The sequence below is a fragment of the Mesoplodon mirus genome (genome assembly GCF_964341445.2).
Source record: "Mesoplodon mirus genome assembly, chromosome: X".
In the NCBI taxonomy this organism is placed as follows: Eukaryota; Metazoa; Chordata; class Mammalia; order Artiodactyla; family Ziphiidae; genus Mesoplodon; species Mesoplodon mirus.
In genome coordinates, this window is record NC_138981.1 from 82,556,464 (window position 1) to 82,577,171 (window position 20,708).

The 20,708-nt window shown below is 37.7% G+C and overlaps 1 protein-coding gene across 4 annotated transcripts in view; it reads left to right on the plus strand.

Annotated features, from left to right (window-relative positions):
* The window catches only part of DIAPH2 (diaphanous related formin 2), an 886,034-nt gene that overhangs the window by 469,321 nt on the left and 396,005 nt on the right, over window positions 1-20,708 (plus strand). For all 4 annotated transcript variants that reach the window (XM_082609568.1, XM_082609566.1, XM_082609565.1 and 1 more), the window contains one exon: window positions 6,693-6,822. In XM_082609568.1, coding sequence (XP_082465694.1) covers window positions 6,693-6,822 — 130 coding nt within the window. The remainder of the gene's footprint in view (window positions 1-6,692; window positions 6,823-20,708) is intronic.

Sequence of the window (20,708 nt, forward strand, 5' to 3'; positions counted from 1 at the left end):
GTGCCTGTTATGTGCCAGCCATTGTTCTAGTTGCTGAGTGTATGAAAGTGAACAAAGCAGAAAAAAGAAAAAAATACCCTGTACTTGTGTAGCTGACATTGTAGCAGAGAGACAGACAATAAATAAATAAATAGGGTACATAGTATATTTGTGATAATTGCTATGGGGAAAAATAAAAGAGGGAAAGAGGTAAGAGGTGTTTTGAGAGTGGACTGCAATTTTAGATAGAGTAGCTAGGAAAGACCATAATGAGAAAGTGACTTTTGAGTATAGATCTTGAAAGATGGGAAGGAACTGGGCATTCAAGTGAATAAAAGCGAAACCTTCCAGGCAGAGAAAAAGCACACGCACAGACTCTGAGTAAGACACATGCCTGGTGAGTTCAAGGAGCAGCAGAATGAAGGCCAGCATGGTTGAAGGGGGCTGCTGAGGGATAATAGCTAGAGATAAGATCTCAGTGGTAATGGGGGACCAGATCACAGAGGGACTTTTAGGTTATGATAATGACTTACTCTGTGTGAAGATGGGAAGCTAAAGTAGCCTCTCATCACTTCTAATCTGGATGATGATCATGGTCATGATAATACATTATCTTATTCAATTCTACAAGTGTTATCTAATGCCCATTTTATGGATGAGAAAGCTGAGACATAGATTGTTTAGGGTTCACTTGCCCAACGTCACACAACTAGTGAATGGTAGAGTCAGGGTTCAAACCCAGTTCTGTTTGAATCCAAAGTCTGTGCTCAGTAACTGTTCTGATTAGAAATGTGAACTTTATTATATGAGTTGTAGAGAACCATTGGATTTTTTGAAGGAAGAGAGTGACGTGATCATATGGATGTTTAAGAAGCATTATTAGGTGAAATCATATAGGATAAAATGAAGCAGAGAGGATGGAATGGCCATGACCACCTTCTCATAGATTAGCTCCACATAGCTACCTACTACTTATGTCTAAAAAATGAACTTCCACCTCCTTCCCAAAGCCAGCTTACTCTAGAGTTATTGCTTCCTCATCATTGACACAATACAACCATTCTTTTAATCACCAGAACTAAAAACTTTTGGAGTCTTTGATTTTTCCCTTTCCCTCATCCCAAGTATTTATTTTCAGTGACTTAATCCTGTTTGTCTTCACAATGTGTCTTGAATTTGTCCTTTCTCTGCCTTTGTTTACATGTACCATAGTTATCATTTTAACTATATCAGTCCTTGACATTTACCACCAAATTACTCTCCTACGTCATCTCCTTTCTGTATAATTTTGTGTTGTCTCCTAAATTCTGGGTTCCCTGAGGCTTTGAAAGTACCATGCATTGTTTATCTCTGATCCCTAGTGTCCAGCCCACAGTGGATCATCAAATGTACTTCTACATTCATAATTGCTTTGCTCCTGTCTCCCCTTATAAATGTACAGTGCTTCATTTCCCAAGGGGAACGTTGTAACTTTATTCTGGCATTCACTCTCACATAACTCTCAATAAATATGGTGTCCTAGAAGAGTCTGGGCTTTGGGGTCAGTCTTTCTGTATATATATATATATATATATATGTATGTATATATGTATAGGTATATGTATGTACACACACACACACTTAACAAGCGTAGAGTTGAATTTAGAAGTATTGCTCTGTAGCCCACCCAAGTGGAGAGAAATCTTCATTCAGAAAACATTGATTGCCTCCCTAGTATGTCCTAGCATGCTCCTAGGTACCGTGGATAATAAAAATTAGTAAAACAGGGTCTCTTCCCTTGAAAGAGCTCATACTGACTGGAAGAAACTACTGTGTTGAAATGTTTATAGTGAAGGAATATGGCAAAGGAAGTCATCAATTACTCCTTAGAGGAGTCTTCAGACAGGAGGGGGTAGTTGAGTAGTCTTGAAATTTGAGTAGGTATTCACTTGGCAGATAGAAAAAAAAAAAGAGGAGGGTCAAAGAGAGAGCAAGATGTACAAAAGCACAGTGGTATGACATTGCATGGTATTTTCAAGCAGTTGTAGTCAGACTGAAGTTAAGGGTAGGCACCAGGAAGCAGCAGGGGACACATTAGAAAGGTAGGCAAGGGCCAGCTCGAAAAGGGCCTTAAATGTAAAACCAAGGAGTTTGTGTGCTTTTCTAGTAGCTGAAGGGAGACTTTGCAATGGAAACTTTGAATGGGTTCTAATCATCCTAACAAAATTAAACATTTGAAAACTAACATCTGTGTGGCGAGGTTAAATGAACTGAAATTGTTTGGTTTAAGAGAACAGGACACCTGAGAAGGGAGCTTACACTCTCTGAGAGGTGGTTATACAGAGAATAGCAAACAGTTATTTTCAGTTTCCACTGTCGACAGAGCAAGAAGAAATAGGCTTAAGATCTCAGTAGAAGGGAAAATTACCTATAGAAGGGGTCCTTCACAGAAAGATTGTATGTGACTGACGTAGATGATTAAAATGTTGTTTGCTCAGGCTCTCTGGCTGTGTGCTGGCTTCTGTGTGTTCAAACCGCCTGATTTCAAAAACAAGGCAGAGACTGCAGGTTTTCAGGCTTGAATGAGAGTATTCAAAATGAAAAAATCTTTTACAAGGCAATTAGTTATTCAGATATTTTGCTATCTGCCTAACTGTAGTTTTGGAAATGTATTTGAACACATCACATATAAATATTATCTTTCATAATATAGCACTCCTGTTTATTAGAAAAAAGAAATGATCAGAATTTGCTAGAGAAATAGGTGTTAATTTGTTAAAGGTATTTTGTATTCATGTACCATTTCAGAAAGTTATTAAAGATTAGGTAGATACAGTTAGTATAAACTCAGTTATTAATCTTTATGTGTAACATTTATTGGTCAGAGGATTATAATTAAAATCACTATATGGTTTATTAACTGATGGCACTTTATCAGTGAATATAGTGAATTACTCTTTTTTTTTGTTATCATTTGTTGATAACTCACCTTATTAAGATATTATAAAATGTTAGTTTTTTCAAATAATTCCAATTTCTGGAACTACTGTTTGTGTTTTTATTGTTTGAAAATATGTACAAGACAGAGGATTATAGGGTGACCATTTTGTTCATCCTTTTGCATGTTATAAAGAGCAGTCCTATATCTATCTCATACCCCTGCCTAACTGTTGCTGGTGAGAGGGGAAGCACAGTCTAGGATGCAAGATGGCACTTGGCTCCTGGCTGGAGTGAACCTTGAAATGCTTATGGAATAGCTACCAGTGAGACTCTGGCAATCTGGACAAGTATTATTGGAATATTTGATGTTAATATAAAAATAACATAATTTTGAGTTAACCCAATATCGAAGGGAAGACAATTTTATTTCTTACTAAACTAACCCAAACACTTTGGAAGTGATTTTGAACATACTCAGATTAGATTACCTTTGTACTAACCCAAGAGATGTCTATATATAGCTAGTACACTTGGAAGGGCAAATTATTGCATAAATGCCATTAGCCATTAGAAGCGATGAAGGTGAATGTTCTTAACTGCCTTCTGTACTTGACATCGAACCACACAATAGGTCCTGAGAGAGATGATGGCTAATGTGTGGATCGTGTAGATGTGGTAAGAGAGACTGAAGACATGATAATACAAAGTAAATATACTTTAATAAGTAAAAATGCTTTGCCTTTATATTTTAATATTATATATTCATTTGTTTTTGACCATGCCGTATGGCTTGCAGAACCTTAGTTCCCCAACTAGGGTTCAAACCCAGGCCCACAGCAGTGAAAGTGTCGAGTCCTAACTGCTGGACTGCCAGTGAATTCCCTTTATATATATATTAAATATATATATATATATATATATATATATATATATATATATATATATATATATATATTCATTTTTAAATGATTGGTCTAAGTGTCATGCACATAAAGAAAAATTTAAAAGACCACATATTCCCTGCCAGTTTGAAACCTTAAGATGGACTCCTGGTGTAAGGTTATGTAAAAAATAAATATTGCAATACAAATTTAGCAGTTTGTCTACCATACCAAGATATTTCTCAGCTTGACAGGATAGGCACTTGGCCATCTTTGTCCCTGCTTTGAAAGGAATGTTACAATTCTAAAAAAATACATGCATACTCTGTCTACCACTCTTTCTGATTTCGACAAAGATATTTAATAGTTAATGATATAAATGTTATGCATTGTTTATCTTTTAAAAATGTAACCATTGACTCTAGTAAATTTTTTAACAGGAATTAAATGTATGGCCCTCCTTCTGGATAAATATTTATCAAATACAGTTTCTGAAAATTAAGCACTTATAAGCATGCATGTCAAAAAGGAAATTTTTAAATCACCCAGAAGATTGCCATATGAGCACAGTGCTATTTTTCTATTTTTGTGTTTTCCTTTCTTGTATTCACCATGTGCATTTAAAAAAAATTATGATATACTTGTACAATTTAGTGTCCTAAAAAATTGCGTGGATTTTTTGTTGTTGATGTATGTGTATGTGTATGTGTAAATAATTTGTTTCTATAGAATTCACAAAATATAGATCAATTGCCTTTCCTTTAGGAAGATATGCCTTCAGTTTCCCTAAGCTCCTAATGTTTTTAGGATTTTAGGATTTAGGGATTCAATTAATCTGTAAGAAAAAAGAAAATGTTTATTTCCTTATTACTTGGAATATTCAGCATACTCTGAAGGGGATACACTTTGTTATCATATAACACTGCAATCTCCGGTAAAGGCCTCTCTTTAGGAAAGTGAACCTCCCATTGATTCTTCTACAGCTGCAAGCCTTACTTAAGACAAGTTGCCCTTGAGGTTTTTGTTGCTTTTTGTTCTTATAGCTTGTTCTTGAATTGTGTCATTTCAACCTTGTAGTACTTAAAAGTGTTTGGTGGATCAGCATAATAATGCAAAATTTTAAATATTTTACCTACATGGGATAAATAGTAATCCCAGAAATTCTTAAAGAAATCATTGTGGCCACTTAAGTTATCAGCATCATACTTCCTGTGGCTATTTGTTTTGAGCCTGAAGACTAACATTTCTTTTAAGTTGTTCATATCATTAGAACATAACAGTTGTTAGAAAGCTGTAGCACAAAAAGTATGGGACTGATTGATTAAATATGATTTTTTTCCTTAGACACTAAAACAATAAGGATTAAATTACTCTGTAATTACCTAAATATCCTCCACAGCCTTTACATAAACCTATTTGCAAAGAATATTCATTTATTCTAAACAGTAATCCTTAAAGCTGAAAACCCCAAATCAGTATGAACATCAGTGGACAAATCCGTCATCCAAGGATTATAGAATTAAAACATCCAATAGAATGAGAAAAGTTGATACTTTATACTGTATTTATCCTTTGTTTTGAAGTAAATCCTTGATTTCATTTGCAGCTTAGTCTAGTATGAGAGCTATATTAAAGAAAACACTTAGATTCTCATCATAGATTTTTTTGGTCCTATACTTTAAAGACTTTTATCATTCTAACCGCAGCATCCCTTTTCTAGTGTCTCTGAAAAGAAGATACAATGTGTAGGCAGACAAATAAAATTTGACATATTATCACGATTGTGTGGTCAGATTCTGTTTATAAATCAGCATAAAAAGCCTTCAGTTATTCTTTTTTGATGGCCCATGCAAGTAAACGAGGGTAAAATGTGCTTGCTCTTTTACATTAATTTGCATCAGCAATGGCCAGAAATAAATATAACCTCACAGGCGAATCCAGCTTTCAAGAATATATTTCTGTGATAAAGCAAAGAACAGAATGCTGATAACATAAACACACATTCACTTGGACTATTATTATCAATACTTAAGTGAATGTTCTTTTCATGAGAAAAGAATAGTTCATTTTGCCATAATAATCTAGACATTTTAAGAAATACGGATTAATGTTTAATTTTTTACTTTTTTTGGTCATCTTTCTCTCTTTTAAAATGCGGAGTTCATTTTAAAATCCAGAGCATTGTCACTAGACCTCAGTAGGAACTACCCCAGACATTTAAAAAAAATTTAATTAGTTACAATGAATTGAGTTCAATTTATTCATTTATTTATCTTGTTTAAGAAAAAGTCTCTCGGGCTTCCCTGGTGGCGCAGCGGTTAGGAATCCACCTGCCAATGCAGGGGACATGGGTTCAATCCCTGGTCCGGGAGGATCCCACATGCCAGTGGAGCAACTGGGCCCGTGCGCCACAACTACTGAGCCTGCGCTCTGGAGCCCGTGGGCCACGGCTGCTGAGGCCCGTGCGCCCAGAGCCCATGCTCCCCAATGGGAGAGGCCACCGCAATGAGGGGCCCATGCACTGCAGGGAAGAGTGGCCCCGCTCGCCAGAACTAGAGAAAGCCCGCGTGCAGCAATGAAGAGACCCAACTCAGCCAAAAATAAATAAATAAGTAATAATAATTTTTTAAAAAAGAAAAATCTCTCTATATATATTATTAAAAAATACTAAAAGGGCCTCCCTGGTGGTGCTGTGGTTGGGAGTCCGCCTGCCGATGCAGGGGACACGGGTTCGTGCCCTGGTCCGGGAAGATCCCACATGCCGCGGAGCGGCTGGGCCCGTGAGCCATGGCCGCTGGGCCTGCGCATCCGGAGCCTGTGCTCTGCAACAGGAGAGGCCATGACAGTGAGAGGCCCGTGTACCACAAAAAAAAAAAAAAAAAAAAAACTAAAAATGTTGTTATTCCATTCCAGATCCGAGATACTAAATCAGCAGATCAAAAGACAACCCTCTTGCATTTTATTGCTGAAATTTGTGAGGAAAAATACCGGGATATCCTAAAATTTCCTGAAGAACTGGAACATGTGGAAAGTGCAAGCAAAGGTAATTGATTTGTAACTGCTTTGAGACTACATCTTGTCTAAGTAAATATTTTAAACGGTAGGATTAAATAATCTATAAGCATTAATCGTAATTTTTATTTGGTTACTGATATAAGAAAAGCAGGAAGATAGTTTCCATTAGCTTATATTTGACAGCATAGTGTGTTTTAATGACCTGCTTTTGACCGACTTTATTTTTTTAACGCTCTAGGTTATTGAAGCTTTCATATCTCTGATCAAATAGTATATTTGTTCATTTCATAAATACTTACGTGTATATTATTTGCAAAGGAATCATACTCTGGGGCTGTTGGTGATATCAAAATGATCGTGAGATAGTTCTTGCTTGAATGTGTTTAAAATCTAGAAGGGAAGAAAAGACATATACACAAATACTCTATAAAACAAAGATGAATATGAGAAGTGCTACAGGAAAAGATAATGGACTGTGGTTTAGATGAGAGAGGAAGAACCTTTGAATGGATAGATAAGAGGAGGCCAACAGGGTGAAGCATGAGAATAGGATTTTTACTGACATGGAAAAGGGGTATGCTGTCCAGAGAGCAGACAATATGAGAAGGCACAGTGGCGGAATGTGTTAGGATGGTGAAAGAGTCATTGACTATCAGGCTGAAGTAGTAAGGTAGCCATTTCAGAGACTTCAGTGTCATGCTAAGCAGTCTGATCTTGATGAGGTAGGTGGCAGGGCATCATTGAAGGACTAGAATGGGCAGAACCTGGCACCAGTGAAGAACAGGAGAGGAGGAACAAAAATGTCTCCAAGAATTTAATTCGAACAGATTGGCTTTGTTGGTTAGTAACTATTGTCTACTTTTAGAAGAAGTTGAAAAGTGAAAGAAAGGAGGAAGGGTCAAGGAAACTTTTTTGAAAGTGAGGTTGACGTATGTGGAGAAGTACATTTTTCCTCTTGGATAAGAAGAGTAGGCCATAAATCTTATATTTGAAACTGCACTATAGTAATTCTGCTTCTCTGTAACTCCGAGGACTTTCAGTAAGGACTCAAAAGCATATACGTTTCCCGAGTTTATTACAAATCATATAAACCATTAGTGTCCGTTGAAGGAGAAAAAAAGTGTGTCTACAAAACCCAGAAAGTCGTTTGTGTAATATTGTTCAGTGGTCATCTCTGCCGGTCTGGTATTGTTGATCGCATCCTCAACATATTTCTTGAATTTAATGAAGTTAATGAAATTTCTTTAATTCCTTTAATATAATGAATATTACAGTTGTTGCTGTTGTCTTGTTGGAAGAGAACAATCATAAGGGTACCTATAGCTCCTCTAGTCTCAGCCAAGTATGTATTATACTCAGTTCTATTTGTTTGTTTCCTACGTCTGGGCTTTTGGTAAATCCTTTCATATTTTTCTTTTACGATATCATCAACTTCTTTCTTCCTAGCCATTTCAAGAGCAACACCTCTCTGTTGTATTTTGCTTATTTCTGCTTTCGTGTAGTCTTCCTGACATTGTATTCGAAAGACTTGCCAGAAGTCCTCTTCCTATCTTTCTGTTTGGACTGCGGCAATCCCCATTCTCAAGTTATTTTGACTAGTTCTTTTTCTTTCCCTATGAAATTCAGACTCAGAGTTTGCAACTCAACAAGTTTTTAAGTACATTCTGCCTGCTTGCATCCCCCTTTCATTTCCTTCTAGTTCTCATGTGTCCAGAAATATTTTCTTTTGAGCCATTTTTATTCCTTTCTAATAATCCTGTCTCTGTGTATGATTTCATGCTGCATCATATGCCTGGAAATCTCACCTGCCCTCTCCTCTAAGACAACTGACTATTATTTGTCAAATCACTGTTCAGAATCCATTTCCTTAATTTTTTTAATGTTTTACTACTAAAGCCTTAGAACAAAATACTTGTGAATTTAGTTTGAAAGAAAAAACAGAATGTGGTGTGAAAGATCAAGCCACTTAACTTCTTATTTATAGTTAAATACTTTTCCTTGGTGTCTAACTTGTCTTTTTTGCTTAATACAGATTTCAGTCCTGTTTGAATCACATTCTGTCACCTCCAGTACTGTGTATATAGCAAGCATATCTATATTCACAACCAACCACAAAAATAAAAATAGATCAACACTATATATTAATTCATTTTCCATGATTTTGGACTATCTCCTTGTGAAATGATTGCCTACAAAAAGAAAAAAAGTACCTGTCTTTTTAAACTGGTGTGAAACTAATTCAGTTAATAATTGAGTTATATAACTCATATTTCAAGAATAATTGTATGATTACTAATATCTTCGTTTTTGTTTTTTCTTATACTTTTGAAAATTCTCTCTTTATTTTTTAATTTTTTTTGAAGTACAGTTGATTAACAATATTGTGTTAGTTTCAGGTGTACAGCAAAGTGATTCAGTTATATATATCTATATCTTTTTTCAGATTCTTTTCCATTATAGATTATTACAAGCTATTGAATATAGTTCCCTGTGCTATATAGTAAATCCTTGTTGCCTATGTATTGTATATATAATAGTGTGTATCTATTAATCCCATACTCCTCTTGTATCCCTCCCCCCTTCTGTGTTTTTTGATTATTAAAACCCAAGTACCTATTTTGATAGAATAAGGATCTTTTCTGTCTGCTCTAGCAAATAAATGTATTTCAGCTCAGTGCTAAAGTTATAGACCTCAAATTAACTGACAAAGAAAAAAAAATTACCTTGAAGTGAAAAGAAAACTGAAAGTAAGAAATATGTGGGATTCATGGAAAAACGTATTTTATAAATTGCCTTCATTCCTTGTTAAGCTAACCTTCTAAAATTGTGTGCGTCTTGGACAATGCAAAGCTATGGTATAAACTTAGCATATTTTCCTAGAGCTCAGTAACTCAAAGATATTGGGAGAAAACACATCATTTTACATTAACACAGATATATATTATGGAGTGGAATGCAAAATTCACATGAATTTTTAAAATAAAACAGATGACTTCAAAGAAATTTCACACTTGCCGCAGATCCCTTGGGAAGTGTGTTCAATTTTCTCTTCCATTAGGGGTTCTTGGGTGGGAAACGTTTATGAAGCATTGCCTAAAGAATTGGAGAGTGGTTTGGTTTTGCTTTGGTTTCACTTATTTATTTATCTATTTAGTTATTATTGCAGGGAGTGCAGGAGGCAAGCCGCTCCTATGAAGTTCAGAATCAAACAGTACAATGGAATTTTATTACCAGTGGAATTCATAAAATAATATTTCTCTCGTCATTTTCTTCCAAGTTAAATTATAAATCTGCAGGTCCTCTCGTTCCTGTTTGACATACCAATGAGTCTGTAGAGAGAAAAAAAGTGGTTGCTATAGAGAATCTAATGCCTTTAAAATATTGAAAATATATTTGATAAACCACCATTACCTTTTCCCCAATGAATAATTTTAAAGATTATATATGTATATATAATTATATATAATAGATATATAGATCTGTATTGTATAAAGCATTGCTGGTTTACGAGACCTAGTTTGTAAATCCTTCGTTGTTTTTCCCCACCCTGTGGCTATCACTTTAACTTTCGGCTTTGAGGGTTTTTACAGTTTGATGTAAAACCTCTAGTGTTTTATAGGACAGCTCCAGGGATTAAACCAAAAGGGTTAGTAAAGTTTAATTAAAACTATTCCATTTAGCAGGAGAAAATTATATTAATGTATTTGAAGGTACTATTAATCCTAAGGTTTTGCATACCTCCGAAATGGGTTTCACTTCAGTTAAATTACTGCCATCCTACAAAATAAAAGTTGGTTAAGTTTTCTATAAGCAGTGTTAATTTCTTATGATTTAAATCAACTATTATAAATTTTAATGACCAACCATACCTTTTGATAATCTGCCATCTTTCCATGCTATATTAGTAACTCTGATTAGCTATTTACCCACTCTGACTTTTTCACAGGATTAATCATGATGAAAGTTTAGATTAGAGGAAATATTGTAGGGGAAAATCTATGAGATAAAGGAAAAGAAAAAAGTAAAATCATAGCAGAGTTTAAAAAAAGTTGAGGTAATGCAAAAAACCAAAACAACATTTTCTGAAACTCCAGAGCTGGCAGAAGCTTTAGAGATCATCTCGTCCCTGCTAAAAGAGACCCATGATGGCATTTAGTCCAAATTCATCATTTTACAGTTGAAGAAACTGAGGCCCAGAATGATGAAGGAATTGCCCACGATCACACAGTCAATGAAGGTTTGCAGACCTTTGTCTATTGTTTTATTACATACATTTCAGCTCCACTTTTCTTTCCTTTGTGGTCTAAAATATACAACAGAGATTCATGCTCACATATTGGAAAACGTAGAAAATCAACACTGACCAAATAAAAGATTTACTGGAGTATGAATGCCACTTCCTCTATATAGTACTCCAGTCTCTCTATCCCCATTTTGACAGAAATACCCTTTCCTTTCTCTGAGTCACAGCAGTACTTTAGCTTTATTAGTAATACAGCACCTGCCACATTTGCATTTTTTTTATTTCATTGTATGCTTCTCTCTGTACCTCCTAGGTTGAGTACCTCAGTGGCAAGGAATATGCCCCATTTGTCCCAACAGACTCAGTGCTAGCTCAGCATCTCAGAGAGAAGTAAATGTTCAGTAAATGTTTATTACATTGAATCATTGCATATTCTTTTAGTACAGCAGGCGTATTTCAAAATAAGGCATTATGGGAAGTTGACAAGTTGAGAATAGTAACCTGAAAATTACTGTTTACTGTAAATACCAGAGGAGAAACAAGATAAGTTAGAATAAAGAAGACACCATGACTTAACAATATTTCCTGGTCCATGTTTTACTTCTTTCATGGAGAAAGTTAAAATTGGGAACAATCAAGCTCTTAGTGGATAATATCTAAACTTATGGAGACTGCCAAACCATAAAGGTTTATGGTGAACAGTAAGGATTAAAAGTCTCATAGGAGGGCTTCTCTGGTGGCGCAGTGGTTGAGAGTCTGCCTGCCAATGCAGGGCACATGGGTTCGTGCCCCGGTCCGGGAAGATCCCACATGCTGCGGAGTGGCTAGGCCCGTGAGCCATGGCCGCTGAGCCTGCGCATCCGGAGCCTGTGCTCCACAATGGGAGAGGCCACAACAGTGAGAGGCCCGCGTACCACAAAAAAAAATAAAAATAAATATAAAAGTCTCATAGGAACTAATGGCAACCAACTGTCTTAACGTAATATCTAACTGCTAAAACATCTTTTATTCTAATGACTGAACAAAAAAAATTACTTTTATACTGTCTACAGTTTTATTGAAAAATCTTTTGAGTTATGGGACAAAATCCTACTGTTTTTAGAGCATTCAATGCACAGTAACTCATAGGACCCAAGATGTGAGAAAGTATGAAACCATAGGATGTCCTAGCAGATTTCAACTTTGTGTTTTGGAACAATAAATGCTGAAGAAGGTTTGGAAAAAAGGGAACCCTCTTGCACTGTTGGTGGGAAGGTAAATTGGTACAGCCACTATGGAGAACAGTATGGAGGTTCCTTAAAATACTAAAAATAGAACTACCATATGACCCAGCAATCCCACTACTGGGATACAGCAATCCCAGAGAAAACCATAATTCAAAAAGATGCATGCACTCCAGTCTTCATTGCAGCACTATTTACGATAGCCAGGACATGGAACAACCTAAATGTCCATCAACAGAGGAATGGACAAAGAAGATGTGGTACATATATACACAATGGAATATTACTGGGCCATAAAAAGGAACAAAATTGGGTCATTTGTAGAGACGTGGATGGACCTAAAGACTGTCATACAGAGTGAAGTAAGTCAGAAAGATAAAAACAAATATCGTATATTAATGCATATTATGTGGAATTAAAAAAATGGTATAGATGATCTTATTTGCAAAGCAGAAATAGAGGTACAGACATAGAGAACAAATGCATGGATACCAAGGTGGAAGGGGGGGATGGGATGAATTGGGAGATGGGGATTGACATATATACACTATTGATACTATGTATAAAATAGATAACTTTTGAGAACCTATTGTAAAGTTCAGAGAACTCTACTCAGTGCTCTGAGGTGACCCAAAGGGGAAGGAAATCCAAAAAAGAGGAGATATATGTATACATATAGCTGATTCACCTTGCTGTACAGTACAAACTAACACAGCATTGTAAAGCAACTATACTGTAATAAAAATTAAAAAAAAAAAACTATTGTTTTGGTCTAACTTTTTAGAAGCACAGAATGATAATAAACCAATGTTAACAGAATGTCAGTGGAATTGACCTTACTTAGATGTTAGCAGTCTGAATAAAACTGAGTATATATTGTACCACTATATCATTTTAATAAAAAAGTTAAATTGTTTGTTTAGCTTTTTTTGGACCTTTCCTACACTATTTCAAATAAATAATTTTGCTGAATGAATTACATTCTATCATATTGACACCATAAAAATCTTATAAAAATTGAGAGGAATATTAAGTTTTAGGGAGTCTAATTCATACATTTTCCAGTTTGATATACTTTCTTCCTTACTCTCAACAGGTCACCCCAACTTTTTTTTTGAGGCTTAAATTATTATTATTTTTTTATTAATTAATTTATTTATTTTGGCTGTGTTGGGTCTTCGTTTCTGTGCGAGGGCTTTCTCTAGTTGCGGCGAGTGGGGGCCACTCTTCATCGCTGTGCATAGGCCTCTCACTATCGCAGCCTCTCTTGTTGCAGAGCACAGGCTCCAGACGCGCAGGCTCAGCGGCCATGGCTCACGGGCCTAGTTGCTCCGTAGCGTGCGGGATCTTCCCAGACCAGGGCTCGAACCCGTGTCCCCTGCATTGGCAGGCAGATTCTCAACCACTGCGCCACCAGAGAAGGCTGGAGAGCCTTAATTTTTTTTTTTCCATATCCCCTCCCTCCTGTGCCTTCCCCCCACCCTCCCCACCCCACCCCACCCCTCCCCTCCAGGCGGCCACAAAGCACCGAGCCGATCTCCCCGCGCCACGCGGCTGCCTCCCACCAGCCATTTACCCCACGCCCGGTAGTGTATATATGTACACACCACTCCCCCGCTCTGTCACAGATTACCCTTCCCCGTCTCCATATCCCCAAGTCTATTCTCTAGTAAGTCGGTGTCTTTATTCCTGTCCTGCCCCTATGCTCCTCATGACATTTTTTTCTTAAATTCCATACATATGTGTCAGCACACAGCACCTGTCTTTCTCCTTCTGACTTACCTCACTCTGCACGACAGACTCCAGGTCCATCCACCTCACCACAAACAGCTCAATCTTGTTTCTCCCCATGGCTGAGCAATACTCCATTGTATACATATGCCACATCCTCTCCATCCACTCATCCAATGATGGACACCTAGGGTGCCTCCATCTCCGGGCCACTGTAAATAGGGCTGCCATGAACATTCTGGTACATAACTCCCCCTGAACCATGGTTCTCTCAGTGTACATGCCCAGCACTGGGACCGCTGGGTCACATGGCGGCCCTATCTGTAGTCTTCCAAGGAACCTCCATACTGTTCTCCACAGTGGCTGTACCAATTGACATTCCCACCAGCAGTGCAAGAGTGTTCCCTTTCTTTCACACCCTCTCCAGCATTTATTGTTTCTAGATTTTTTGATGATGGCCATTCTAACTGGTGTGAGATGATATCTCATTGTAGTTTTGATTTGCATTTCTCTAATGATTAATGATGTTGAACATTCTTTCATGTGTTTGATGGCAGTCTGTATATCTTCTGTGGAGAAATGTCTATTTAGGTCTTCTGCCCATTTTTGGATCAGGTTGTTTGTTTTTTTGTTATTGAGCTGCATGAGCTGCTTATAAATTTTGGAGATTAATCCTTTGTCAGTTGCTTCATTTGCAAATATTTTCTCCCATTCAGAGGGTTGTCTTTTGGTCTTGTTTATGGTTTCCTTTGCTGTGCAAAAGCTTTTAAGTTTCATTAGGTCCCATATGTTTATTTTTGTCTTTATTTCCATTTCTCTAGGAGGTGGGTCAGAAAGGATCTTGCTGTGATTTATGTCATACAGTGTTCTGACTGTGTTTTCCTCTAAGAGTTTGATAGTTTGTGGCCTTACATTTAGGTCTTTAATCCATTTTGAGCTTATTTTTATGTATGGTGTTAGGGAGTGATCTAATCTCATACTTTTACATGTCCCTGTCCAGTTTTCCCAGCACCACTTATTGAAGAGACTGTCCTTTTTCCACTGTACATTCCTGCCTCCTTTATCAAAGGTAAGGTGACCATATGTGCGTGGGTTTATCTCTGGGCTTTCTATCCTGTTCCATTGATCTATCTTTCTGTTTTTGTGCCAGTACCATACTGTCTTGATTACTGTAGCTTTGTAATATAGTCTGAAGTCAGGGAGCCTGATTCCTCCAGCTCCATTTTTCGTTCTCAAGATTGCTTTGGCTATTCGGGGTCTTTTGTGGTTCCATACAAATTGTGAAATTTTTTGTTCTAGTTCTGTGAAAAATGCCAGTGGTAGTTTGATAGGGATTGCGTTGAATCTGTAGATTGCTTTGGGTAGTAGAGTCATTTTCACAATGTTGATTCTTCCAATCCAAGAACATGGTATATCTCTCCATCTATTTGTATCATCTTTAATTTCTTTCATCAGTGTCTTATAATTTTCTGCATACAGGTCTTTTGTCTCCTTAGGTAGGTTTATTCCTAGATAGTTTATTCTTTTTGTTGCAGTCATAAACGGGAGTGTTTTCTTGATTTCACCTTCAGATTTTTCATCATTAGTATATAGGAATGCCAGAGATTTCTGTGCATTAATTTTGTATCCTGCTACTTTACCAGATTCATTGATTAGCTCTAGTAGTTTTCTGGTAGCATCTTTAGGATTCTCTATGTATAGTATCATGTCATCTGCAAACAGTGACAGCTTTATTTCTTTTTTTCCAGTTTGGATTTCTTTTATTTCCTTTTCTTCTCTGATTGCTGTGGCTAAAACTTCCAAAACTAAGTTGAATAAGAGTGGTGAGAGTGGGCAGCCTTGTCTTGTTCCTGATCTTAGTGGAAATGGTTTCAGCTTTTCACCATTGAGGATGATGTTGGCTGTGGGTTTGTCATATATGGCCTTTATTATGTTGAGGAAAGTTCCCTCTATGCCTACTTTCTGCAGGGTTTTTATCATAAATGGGTGTTGAATTTTGTCGAAAGCTTTCTCTGCATCTATTGAGATGATCCTATGGTTTTTCTCCTTCAATTTGTTAATATGGTGTATCACGTTGATTGATTTGCATATATTGAAGAATCCTTGCATTCCTGGAATAAACCCCACTTGATCATGATGTATGGTCCTTTTAATGTGCTGTTGGATTCTGTTGGCTAGGATTTTGTTGAGGATTTTTGCATCTATGTTCATCAGTGATATTGGCCTGTAGTTTTCTTTCTTTGTGACATCCTTGTCTGGTTTTGGTATCAAGGTGATGGTGGCCTCATAGAATGAGTTTGGGAGTGCTCCTCCCTCTGCTATATTTTGGAAGAGTTTGAGACAAATAGGTGTTAGCTCTTCTCTAAATGTTTGAGAGAATTCGCCTGTGAAGCCATCTGGTCCTGGGCTTTTGTTTGTTAGCAGATTTTGAATGACAGTTTCAATTACAGTACTTGTGATTGGTCTGTTCATATTTTCTATTTCTTCCTGATTCAGTCTTGGCAGGTTGTGCATTTCTAAGAATTTGTCCATTTCTTCCAGGTTGTCCATTTTATTGACATAGCGTTGCTTGTAGTAATCTCTCATGATCTTTTGTATTTCTTCAGTGTCAGTTATTACTTCTCCTTTTTCATTTCTAATTCTATTGATTTGAGTCTTCTCCCTTTTTTTCTTGATGAGTCTGCCTAATGGTTTATCAATGTTGTTTATCTTCTCAAAGTACCAGCTTTTAGTTTTATTGATCTTTGCTATTGTTTCCTTCATTTCTTTTTCATTTATTTCTGATCTGATTTTTATGATTTCTTTCCTTCTTTTCCCTCTTAGAACTGCTTTTGCTGCATCCCGTAGGTTTTGGGTCATCATGTCTCCATTGTCATTTGTTTCTAGGTATTTTTTAATTTCCTTTTTGATTTCTTCAGTGATCACGTCATTATTAAGTAGTGTATTGTTTAGCCTCCATGTGTTTGTATTTTTTACAGATCTTTTCCTGTAATTGATATCTAGTCTCATAGCATTGTGGTCAGAAAAGATACCTGATACAATTTCAATTTTCTTAAATTTACCAAGGCTTGATTTCTGTCCCAAGATATGATCTATCCTGGAGAATGTTCCATGAGCATTTGAGAAAAATGTGTATTCTGTTGTTTTTGGATGGAATGTCCTATAAATATCAATTAAGTCCATCTTGTTTAATGTACCATTGAAAGCTTGTGTTTCTTTATTTATTTTCATTTTGGATGATCTGTCCATTGGTGAAAGTGGGGTGTTAAAGTCCCCTACTATGAATGTGTTACTGTCAATTTCCCCTTTTATGACTGTTAGTATTTGCCTTATTTATTGAGGTGCTCCTATGTTGGGTGCATAAATATTTACAATTGTTATATCTTCTTCTTGGATCGATCCCTTGGTCATTATGTAGTGTCCTTCTTTGTCTCTTCTAGTAGGCTTTATTTTAAAGTCTATTTTGTCTGATATGAGAATTGCTACTCCAGCTTTCTTTTGGTTTCCATTTACATGGAATATCTTTTTCCATCCCCTTACTTTCAGTCTGTATGTGTCTCTAGGTCTGAAGTGGGTCTCTTGTAGACAGCATATATATGGGTCTTGTTTTTGTATCCATTCAGCCAATCTGTGTCTTTTGGTGGGAGCATTTAGTCTATTTACATTTAAGGTAATTATCGATATGTATGTTCCTATTCCCATTTTCTTAATTGTTTTGGGTTCGTTATTGTAAGTCTTTTCCTTCTGTTGTGTTTCTTGCCTAGAGAAGTTCCTTTAGCATTTGTTGTAAAGCTGGTTTGGTGGTGCTGAACTCTCTCAGCTTTTGCTTGTCTGTAAACCTTTTAATTTATCCATCAAATCTGAATGAGATCCTTGCTGAGTAGAGTAATCTTGGTTGCAGGTTTTTCTCCTTCATCACTTTAAATATGTCCTGCCAGTCCCTTCTGGCTTGCAGAGTTTCTGCTGAAAGATCAGCTGTTAACCTTATGGGGATTCCCTTGTGTGTTATTTGTTGTTTTTCCCTTGCTGCTTTTAATATGTTTTCTTTGTATTTAATTTTTGACAGTTTGATTAATGTGTGTCTTGGCGTATTTCTCCTTGGATTTATCCTGTATGGGACTCTCTGTGCCTCCTGGACTTGACTGACTATTTCCTTTCCCATATTAGGGAAGTTTTCAACTATAATCAATTCAAATATTTTCTCAGTCCCTTTCTTTTTCTCTTCTTCTTCTGGGACCCCTATAATTCGAATGTTGGTGTGTTTAATGTTGTCCCAGAGGTCTCTGAGACTTTCTTCAGTTCTTTTCATTCTTTTTTCTTTCTTCTGCTCTGCAGTAGTTATTTCCACTATTTTATCTTCCACGTCACTTATCCGTTCTTCTGCCTCAGTTATTCTGCTATTGTTCCCATCTAGAGTATTTTTCATTTCATTTATTGTGTTTTTAATCGTTGCTTGATTCATCTTTATTTCTTCTAGGTCCTTGTTAACTGTTTCTTGCATTTTGTCTATTCTATTTCCAAGATTTTGGATCATCTTTACTATCATTATTCTGAATTCTTTTTCAGGTAGACTGCCTATTTCCTCTTCATTGGTTAGGTCTGGTGGGTTTTTATCTTGCTTCTTCTCCTGATGTGTGTTTTTCTGTCTTCTCATTTTGCTTATCTTACTGTGTTTGGGGTCTCCTTTTTGCAGGCTGCAGATTCGTAGTTCCCGTTGTTTTTGCTGTCTGTTCCCAGTGGCTAAAGTTGTTTCAGTGGGTTGTGTAGGCTTCCTGGTGGAGGGGACTAGTGCCTGTTTTCTGGTGGATGAGGCTGGATCTTGTCTTTCTGGTGGACAGGTCCACGTCTGGTGGTTTGTTTTTGGGTGTCTGTGGAGTTTTTATGATTTTAGGCAGCCTCTCTGCTAATGGGTGGCATTGTGTTCCTGTCTTGCTAGTTGTTTGGCATAGGGTGTCCAGCACTGTAGCTTTCTGGTCGTTGAGTGAAGCTGGGTGCTGGTGTTGAGATGGAGATCTCTGGAAGATTTTCGCCGTTTGATATTATGTGGAGCTGGGAGGTCTCTTGTGGACCAGTGTCCTGAAGTTGGCTCTCCCACCTCAGAGGCACATCACTGACTCCTGGCTCCTCAATTTGGGATGATTTGTTGTCTATTCATGTATTCCACAGATGCAGGGTACATCAAGTTGATTGTGGAGCTTTAATCCGCTGCTTCTGAGGCTGCTGGGAGAGATTTCCCTTTCTCTTCTTTGTTCTCACAGCTCGCGGGTCTCAGCTTTGGATTTGGCCCCGCCTCTCCATATAGGTCGCTGAAGGGCATCTGTTCTTCGCTCAGACAGGACAGGGTTAAACAAGCAGCGGCTTCGGGGACTCTGGCTCACTCAGGCTGGGAGGGAGGGAAGGGCACCGAGTGCGGTGCGAGCCTGCGGCACCAGAGGCCAGCATGACGTTGCACCAGCCTGAGGCGTGCCGTGTGTTCTCCAGGGGAAGCCGTCCCTGGATCCCAGGACCCCGGCAGTGACGGGCTGCACAGGCTCCCGGAAGGGTGGCATGGACAGTGACCTGCGCTCGCACACAGGCCTCGTGGCGGCGGCAGCAGCCCCAGCATCCCACGCCCGTCTCTGGCGTCCGCGCTTTGAGCCGCGGCTCACTCCCGTCTCTGGAGGTCCTTTAAGCAGCACTCTTAATCCCCTCTCCTCGCGCACCAGGAAACAAAGAGGGAAGAAAAAGTCTCTTGCCTCTTCGGCAGGTCCAGACTTTTTCCCGGACTCCCTCCCGGCTAGCTGTGGCGCATTAGCCCCTTCAGGCTGTGTTCATGCCGCCAGCCCCAGTCCTCTCCCTGCACTCTGACTGAAGCCCGAGCCTCAGCTCTCAGCCCCGCCTGCCCCGGTGGGCGAGCAGACAAGCCTCTCGGGCTGGTGAGTGCTTGTTGGCACCGATCCTCTGTGCGGGAATCTCACCACTTTGCCCTACCCAGGTACGTGGGGAGTTTCTTGCCTTTTGGGAGGTCTGAGGTCTTCTGCCAGCGTTCAATAGGTGTTCTGTTGGAGTTGTTCCACGTGTAGCTGTATTTCTGGTGTATCTGTGGGGAGGAAGGTGATCTCCGTGTCTTACTCTTCCACCATCCTGTTTTTGTCTTAAATTATTTTTATTATGGAAATTTTCAAACCTATACAGAATTACAGAGAAAAATATAATGAACCCTAGTGTACCTAGTATTCAGTGTCCATATTATAAAACATTTTGTTAGTCTTATTTCCCCATCCCTACTACTACTACTACTACTACTACTGGTGATAGTGATAGTGTTTTTGCAGGTATATTTCAGCCTTTAAAGAAAATCCCAATCTATTATCTAACTAGACTTACTAGTTTATTATGCACATTATATGCATAATATATGTGTGACATATAAGGGCATATTTTTTAAAACACAAATCAATGCCATTACCATACCTAACATAATGAACAGTTTCTTATCATTATCTAATACCCAGTCCAAGTTTCCTTGATTATTTCAAAAGTGTTTTTTAGAGTTAGTTTATTTGAATCAGGGTGCAAACAAAATGTGCACATCACATTTGGTTTTTATATTTTTAACTTTTAATTTATAATGTTCTCTCCTTTTTTGTTAAAAAATGCTGTTGTTTATTGTATAAACCAAGTTAATTATCGTGAAGAATGTGCTGGATTCTGAATGTGGCTGATTGGTTTCTTCTG